The following is an 8,753-nucleotide window of genomic DNA, read 5'->3' as shown; positions in this document are numbered from 1 at the left end:
AAATCCATCCCCTGGAGACCAGTGGCCAGTACAGCGACCTCTGCAACCCACATGCACCCTGGCACCCCTACCAAATGACCACCATCCCACACAATCCAGTGGAAGGAGTAAAATCCATCCCCTGGAGACCAGTGGCCAGTACAGCGACCTCTGCAACCCACATGCACCCTGGCACCCCTACCAAATGACCACCATCCCACACAATCCAGTGGAAGGAGCACCGCTTATGGCAGACCAGTGTAGCGGTAGCTCTCCTGTTCTCCCACTCCGACTGGAAGGCTGCCTGGGGTGATGGCCCCCCTTTCCCCCCTCATGGGAAGGCCGTGGATCCTCTGGCCTTTGTGTAACCCAGGGCACTTCCAATGTAGATCTGCAAAGATGTGCACATGTGCATCAGCTCAGCCCCAGAGACAGGCCCAAAGACAGGAGCCGGCGGCATATGCCAGATTGGGGGGGTATTGTTCCCCCCACCACAGTGTTGCTGTCCGTGGGCCAAGGCTCCCACCGGAATGCTGGAGAGTGGTGGCAGCGCTGCAGACTCCAGAGGCTGAGGACTGCTTGGTCCCTTTAGCTAAGCAGCATCGAGGCTGGTGAGGAAAAGGAAGGGAGACCCCATTCGGGAACCCCCAGTTCGAAGTCTTTTGGTTTGCGAAGCAGTGCCCCAACACCTGTTTTCCCATGTCCCCAGTGTGCAGTATTCTTCCCCCCCTGCCTCCATGCTAGGCTGTGAGGACACACACTCCTACCGGGGTGCCTAGGATGGCATCAGGGATGTGCTTCATTGCGCTGTTGTGACCGGATCTGCTGGCGAGCTGGCAGCATCTGCCGTAGTGGGGGGGCCTGTTCCCCCCACCACGGTGTCACCGTCCCCGGGCCAAGGCTCATACTGGAGTGCTGGAGACCGGCAGCAGTGGAGGCTGAGGACGGCTCGGCCCCCTTAGCTAAGCAGCGTCGAGCCTGGTGAGAGAAAGGATGGGAGACTCCATTCAGGAACGGCTGGTCGGGAGTCTTTTGATTCACGAAGCGGTGTCCCACCGCTTGTTTTCCCGCTTCCCCAAGGTGCAGTTTTCTTCCCCCTCCCCCCTGCCTCCACGCTCTTCTGAGAGCCCGCACACCCCTCCCAGAGTGCCCGGGAGGGCATCGGGGATGCACCCCATTGCACATGCATATAATCCGCCTGGCGCACTGGGGAAAGGCAACAGAGAGCGCTTTCCTGCACATGCACATTCTCTGGCTGCTTCAGGGACACGGGACAATGGCTTTCCCCAAGATAGGAGTTCTGTGGCTCCAGGACACTCCACGACCTGAAGGCATGTGAGAGGGTAATGCCCTCCACCCACTTAGAGACCGTCACAATATTTGAGGAGGCAGCAGAGAGGATGACGGTGTGGGGGTTCTGGTGCTTGGCAGACCAATGCCAGGCAAAATTCAAATGGAAAAAGGCCAGCTTCTTTGAGGCCCTTGAGGACTGGGAGGGCATCCTGCCAAGGTGGGAGCACCCTCCCCGGTTCGAGCTCCAGAGGGCCTTGTGGGACCAGGGCAGCCATCCCAAATGGTGGTACCGGAAGCCTCACAGTAAGTATCCCCCACTCTACATGGCTGTGGCCATTGTAAGATCTGTGACCATGTGCTCCACATCCCCATCCACAGGGCGACCCCATGAGAAGAGGGCAAGGGTGGTTTCAACCTCCATTGAGGCGGACCCCAGATCCCTCACCACCCACAGCCAGGACCTGCAGGAACAAGGTGCATCAAGCACACTGACAAGGTACCTTGGCAGTTGCCCAGTGGGCACTGGAGACCCTAGCCATGTGCCTGGTGTTGGTCACCTTTGAGTGCTCAGCCATACCCCAGGCTGTGTCTCCTGATGGCCGAGCACTCAGGCCTCTGATGATGGACTGAGGATTGGCCAGGGTGTTGCCCATACATGTGTGCCAGAAGGGGCAGTACCTGCACACAGCATGTGGGTTGATGTTTGTATCCCTATAGAACCAGTGGTGGTGAGCTCTCCCCACACCTTCCCGGGGCCTGCCGACGCAGAAGGCACAGGCGCGTGGCTAGAGTGTGGTGGCCTTGTGGCCATTGCTGCGATGTGCATGGGCCTCCTGGGGTTTTCATGGTGGAGGCCTGACAGGCCATGGCCATCCTCTTGGCAGCATCTGGGGGGCTCATGTTCAGGCCTGTGGACATGCTCCTCCTGTTTTTCCACTGAATCCATCATATTCATGGTCTGGGCATGGATGGCATGGATGCTCACCCATGCCCTGTCTCTGCAGGTGCGAGGCCACTATCCCTGGTGGCAGCCGGACCCTCGGGACTGCCCATCTCCTGGTGACTGGAGGCTCTGGAGGGTGCCATGGCCAACCTGCAGGTGACAGGTGGGTATCACACAGTCCCGGGGGGATGTGTCTGGGCTGCATGCCAGCATTGTGGAGGTGCTGGCCGGCCCTGACCCCTTGTGTAGCCACTTCCTCTGGCGTGCGCTGTGTGGGTGTGTGGGTGCCTAAGATCATGAGCCATGTGGGCAATGTTAGGACAGGTGGGTGGGCTCTCAGGTGTTCCGGCGACTTACCTGCTTTCCCCTTTGTGTCTTGCTCCACACCAGGATGCCATGACTACAGGCTGACATTCATATAGCGGGGGATGTCGCACCTTAAGCAAATGCTAATCTGCATGGCCTACCAGTGGCGGGACGCTGAGGATTAGCCAGGGGGCCTTGGACAGAGAGGATGGGAGGCAGCGGCAGAGAGGGGAGAGGGGGAGGGGGAGGGGATTACAGTTCTAGTTAGTGGGGGTTGTTGTTTTGATTTGTTCTTGTGGTGGGGCGGTGGGGGCGATGGGGTGGGTGGTCGAATTTAGCTGCAGCACTTGGGGGTGGGGCTGGCCAGGGTCTAATTGGAGCCCACAAAAGAGGGGGGAACTCCTGCCTGGATGTGGGGACTGGCAAATCTACAAATAAGGCCCTTGCTGTCAGGTTCAACAGCAAGTAACACTTCACACACTTTTCCTGAGAAGCGTTATGCTTTATTAGAGTACAAAACCAGTACCATAATCCTGTGCAATTGCATGAATAGGAATTACATGAGTCCATGACATGCATATCTGAGATGACATGACATGAGTATCTGACAAAGGAAGCTTATACACCCAAAATTTTGTGGATCTCTAGTTACTACTGGACTCAAATCTACACGAGTCCATTCACTGTCTTACCTGAGGGCAAAACTCTATGTAACATGTGGTCGCTATGGAGACTTCAAGCAGGATGGCAGCTGCTAGTTCTCTTCCTCTAACCCAGCCAGCAAGACTGCCAGCAGACTACAATATGCAAGCAAATTTTTGTCCATGTACCTAGAATCACTCCAACAAACAAAAGCTGTTGCCTGTATATCAAAGCCCATCAAATAAGCCACTGAGCCAGCAGAGTCATAAGAGTAAGCACAAGAAACACAGGACTATCAGCACAATACGCTTTATTGGCAAGGATTTAGTGATTGGAATTCATATCTGATAGTTATAGCATTCTCCTTACTATCTCCTGTCCTTCTGACCACAATAACTACTAAACCAGACAGCAATACTAAATCCAGTACATGCTACTCTTTTTATTTTAATTAGTTATAAAGACTGTTATAATATCTGAATGTTTCTGCTGCTATTTTCAAACTGTGACTCCACATAGAATCCATCTCCCTTATATATAACCATAGAAACAGCAATTGACATTTCCAGAACTAGGAAATTAATTATGGTATGCTTTCCATGTCAGTGTGTCAGCTACGCTGCCATGGGGGTTGGGGAGCTTGGTCTTTTTCTGGTTAATTGCTACTGCATTCCTTCCTGTGCTTTTCCTGCTTTGCGCCGAAATGCTTATCTATACAGATGTGCAGGAGGGAGTTGTCTGGGTCCCAAAAGAAAGAAATTCATCTTCCAAATACATGGTATAGTAAGTAAAAAACATGCATCAGTCATAAAATACACGAAATACCCAGGCTTTGCCTTTGATGGAGGAGCCAGAAGAAGAGGAGCATTGGGTAACATTGTTGCAGGGAGCATGATGTGATGCCTCACTGCTTTGGGTGCTTAAGACAAATTTTCTGATTAATCCCCCCCCCCCCCCCAGGGCTTCTTTCCCCTCCTCATTCCTCAGACTGTAGATAGCGGGGTTCAGCATGGGGATCACAATGGTGTAGAAAACTGACACTGTTTTGTCTTGCTCCACAGCCTCAAGCCCTCCAGGCTGAACATACATAAAGGTCAGTGTCCCATAATACAATATAATGGCCAGCAAGTGTGAGGCACAGGTTGAGGTCCTTTGTCTGCCTGTGGATGATTGCATCCTCAAGATGGTGGAAAGGATATAAGCATAAGATATTACTACAATAACAGCATTCAATACCACAACAAAAGCAGAAAAGGCAAAGAGTACTGCCTTGGAAACATAGTTGTCTGAACAGGAGAGCCGTAGCAAAGGGGGGATGTCACAGAAATAAGAGTTAACTTCATTGGAGCTGCAGAAGGACAGCCGGAATGTACCGGAATGTACCATGGAAACATAGTTGTCTGAACAGGAGAGCTGCAGCAAAGGTGGAATGTCACAGAAATAAGAGTTAACTTCATTGGGGCCACAAAAAATAGATGGAATGTCCCACTAGTATGGACAATACCATTCACAATTCCCAACAAGTAACAGCCGACTAGAAGCTGGAGACAGTTTTGGTCATGGTGACTGGAAAAAGCAGTGGGTTACAGATGGCCACAAAGCGATCATAAGCCATGGCAGCTAACAGATAGCACACAGTTGTAGCAAAGATAGTGAAGAACCACATTTTGGTTGCACACGCTTAGTATGAAATCACCTTCTTCCCTATGAGGAGATCAAACAGAAATCTTGGTGTGATGCATGAGGAGTAGCAGATGTCTATGAAGGACTAGTTACTGAGGAAAAAATACATTGCAGCGTGCTGACGGGAATCTATCTGAATCAGCACAATCATACCCAGATTTCCTATTAAAGTCAATAGGTAAGTCAGTAGAAAGAGCAAGAACAAACTTATCTGCACTTCAAATCAACATGAAAATCCTAAGAGAATGAATTCAGACACTTGGGTCCTATTTGCTTCTTTCATTTTTTCAGTAGGATTACCCGACAGCAAGAAAGTATAAAATTGGAATAAAGGTTATCAATTAAAAATACACAATTATAATGAGTATTCAAAATGATTCATAACTATATATTTGGTAAACAAATAACAAATGCTTACTTGGTAATCTCATAGTCAATAGCTGAAAATTGGGATATTTTAAGAACTTTACACCATTTGACAGGGTGGCTTTTCACATGTCTACCCCATGGAAATGAGCTCAGCACCATTCCTACATGCTCCTGATGCACTAAACCAGAGCAACTACGTGTCTGAACTGGGATGATGATTTTGTCTTAGAAATATCCCTACATTCAGTTTCACTGGTGTTGAACTTATCTAACACTACATGCAATCCTTTGCACATTTCCCCTTCAGAGGCCCAGTGAATACATCAAAAGTGATTTCCAGGGATGCAAATTTATGTAGGTTCTCTATTGTTTTGTTCATTGAAAATTCAAGACTTCAATATTTATGAAAAAGAAAACACAAGCCATGAAAAACAGTATCCATACTGCAAACAATATACACATCTTTTCCAGTTCTGTTTGCCTATCAACATAACTTATGGATTTCACAATTACAATTGAATTTGATTGTACAGTCTCAATTCTACTTACAATCAAGGAGAACTTCGTTCATATTTGGTTCCAGGAGCTGACTGTCTGCATGTTCTTTAAAGAAATTTAAGTGGTTGTGTTGATCAATAGGAAATAATTCTCTTGATGACATCTCCCATGACACTCAGCCTAAATGGCTGAGTATTTATTGCTTATTATAATAAGCATATACTACTTATTATTACTGTCCTATTATGGTGTTTAGGGTATAGCTCCTTTGTACACTATATTTCAGATAGTTTGTATATTCTTCCAAAGCATCTATGTGATTGTACTTGTAATCTGGCTGTTTCTCAGGAGGACTGTTTTCATTTTCAGAGAAATTCTAATATAATTTTGCATGCAAATATTGAAATAAATATTCTCTTTTTTTCAAAAAAAATTCAATGATAGATACTGATCAATTAGAAGTGTATTTTAAAATGCGAAAATATTGAATTGGTTCAGTTAACATTACACTTTAAAATTCAAAACAAGTATTCGTAACAAAAATTCATAATAGTAGACTTCCAATTTCCAAAGCAACATTTCAAAATGGTTGCTATTTATAAAATCAAATGGGAATTCTAAAACAGAGTAAAATATTTAATTAGGGGGAAATTATTTCTTCTCCAGTTTCCAACATCTGATAGCTCCACTTTCCTTTCATAACCATACAATGCCCAAAGAGCTTTTGAGGGACTCTATTTTTGAATTTAAAATATTTCATCCTGCCTGATCTCCTTAGTCTCAAGGCAGTTAACAAAGAAACAAAAAGAGTGAAGTACACAAAAAATAACAATTGATGAACAAGAGGAAAAAGGTTGAAAACACAGACAGATATACCAAAACAGTGCACTCTCTGCTCTTATATGCCGTTCTGAATGCAGTTTGAAGGCACCCTCCTCATCAGAGGACTGTACCTATCACAGGAAAAGCCTGCACTGTACAGTGAATCCTAAAAGAGAACACCAGAAAGTGAAAGCTGTCTGAAAAATGTAGCTGCCACTATGGTGCATACCCAGTACAAGGTTAGTCAAGAATAGAAGAGGGCCAACTCTAAAAATCTAATTATAAAACATACAAAAATATACATATATAACTTAAAATAACAAACAAGGGCCCATTCCTACCTCATATACAAATATAAAAACATACAAGGGCTAATAAGATAGACTTAACGCGTTTCGGCCTTTACAGGCCTTCCTCAGAGGTCTAATACAGACAGAACATGTTGGCTGATATGCAAAAATACATACAATCATACATATATGGAATAAAGACCAGAAACCAATTGTTCCAAAGTCTTTTCTTGGAGAAGCCAGAAGATGAGGAGCACATTGTTGCACTGAGCATGACATAATGCCTCACAACTTGGGCTGCTGAAGAAAGATTTTCTGATTCAGTTTTTTCTTCAGGGCTTTTTTCACCTCCTCATTCCTCAGACTATAGATGGCAGGGTTCAGCATGGGGATCACAATGGTGTAGAATACAGACACTATTTTGTCTTGCTCCACAGCCTCAAGTCCTCCAGGCTGAACGTACATAAAGGTCAGTGTCCCATAATACAATATAATGGCCAGCAAGTGTGAGGCACAGGTAGAGAAGGCCTTCTGCCTGCCTGTTGAAGATTGCATCCTCAAGATAGTGGAAAGGATATAAGCATAAGAGATGAGAACAATAACTCCATTCAGTACCACAACAAAAGCAGAAAAGACGAAGAGTACTGTCTTGGATACATAATTATCTGAGCAGGAGAGTCGTAGCAAAGGGGGGATGTCACAGAAATAAGAGTTAACTTCATTAGAGCTGCAGAAGGACAGCCGGAATGTACCACTGGTATGGACTATTGAAGTCACAATCCCTGCCACATAGCAGCCAGCTAAAAGCTGAAGACAGATGTTTTTGGTCATGGAGACTGGATAAAGAAGTGGGTTACAGATGGCCACAAAGCGATCATAAGCCATGGCAGCTAAAAGGTAGCACTCAGTTGTGGCAAAAATTGCAAAGAACAACATCTGGGTTACACATGCAGTGTATGAAATCACCTTCCTACCTACAAGGAGATCATATAGAAACCTTGGCGTGATACTGGAAGAGTAGCAGATATCAATGAAGGACAGATTGCTGAGAAAAAAATACATTGGAGAGTGTCGGAGGGAATCTGTCTGAATCAGCACAATCATACCCATATTTCCTATTAGAGTCAGCAAGTAAATGAGTAGAAAGAGCACGAATAAAGTTATCTGCACTTCTGATCGATCTGAGAATCCTAAGAGAATGAATTCAGACACGTGAGTCCAATTTGCCTCTTGCATTCTTTCAGTAGGATTACCCATAGGAATAAGGTCTAAAATCAGAACAAAATTTATCAGTCTGGAAAAACAATAATGAAAAATTGAAATGATTATGAACTGTGGACTTAGGGAAACATAGTTGAGAATAGTTTCCCCCCCAGCTCTTATCCAGGATATCCAAGGATACTTTCTTATGGCCTAAGTTATTCCTTGAATTACTGAAAATGTGGCAGCTCCAAAATTCAGTTAATGAGGTATCCATTCAGTAAGGTAAAGAGGTAAAGGTTCCCTTGCTCGAAAGCCAGTCGAGTCTGACTCTAGGGTTGGGGTGCTCATCTCCGTTTCAAAGCCGAAGAGCCAGCGCTGTCCGAAGATGTTTCCGTGGTCATGTGGCCGGCATGACTAAACACCAAGGCACATGGAACACTGTTACCTTCCCACCAAAGTGGTACCTATTTATCTACTTGCAATTTCTTGCTTTCGAACTGCTAGGTTGGCAGGAGCTGGAACTAGAGACGGGAGCTCACTCCGTCATGCAGCAACTTGGGTCTCGAACTGCTGAACTACTGACCTTCCACAGCCTGCAGTTCAGCGTCTTAACCACTTGAGCCACCGCAACTCCAATCCATTCAGTACTGAGTGCAAAGGCAGACAGCAAGACAGCAATTAGATTATGAATGGGTGCAACCACCCAAGATTTTTATTGGCTGCCC

The 8,753-nt window shown here is 46.2% G+C and overlaps 1 protein-coding gene and 1 pseudogene across 1 annotated transcript; both read right to left on the bottom strand.

Annotated features, from left to right (window-relative positions):
• Positions 1 to 2,287: 2,287 nt before the first annotated feature.
• LOC107111432 lies at positions 2,288 to 5,129 on the bottom strand (annotated as a pseudogene).
• Positions 5,130 to 7,110: 1,981 nt separating this feature from the next.
• LOC107111431 (olfactory receptor 1020-like) lies at positions 7,111 to 8,061 on the bottom strand. Its single transcript, XM_015412398.1, has one exon. The coding sequence runs from the start codon at positions 8,059 to 8,061 to the stop codon at positions 7,111 to 7,113; it is 951 nt and encodes a 316-aa protein (XP_015267884.1).
• Between the last annotated feature and the right edge of the window lie 692 nt (positions 8,062 to 8,753).

Source organism: Gekko japonicus, unplaced genomic scaffold (assembly GCF_001447785.1).
Source record: "Gekko japonicus isolate JY-2015 unplaced genomic scaffold, Gekko_japonicus_V1.1 scaffold5862, whole genome shotgun sequence".
NCBI lineage: Eukaryota > Metazoa > Chordata > Lepidosauria > Squamata > Gekkonidae > Gekko > Gekko japonicus.
This window is presented reverse-complemented; position numbering and strand designations above follow the sequence as displayed.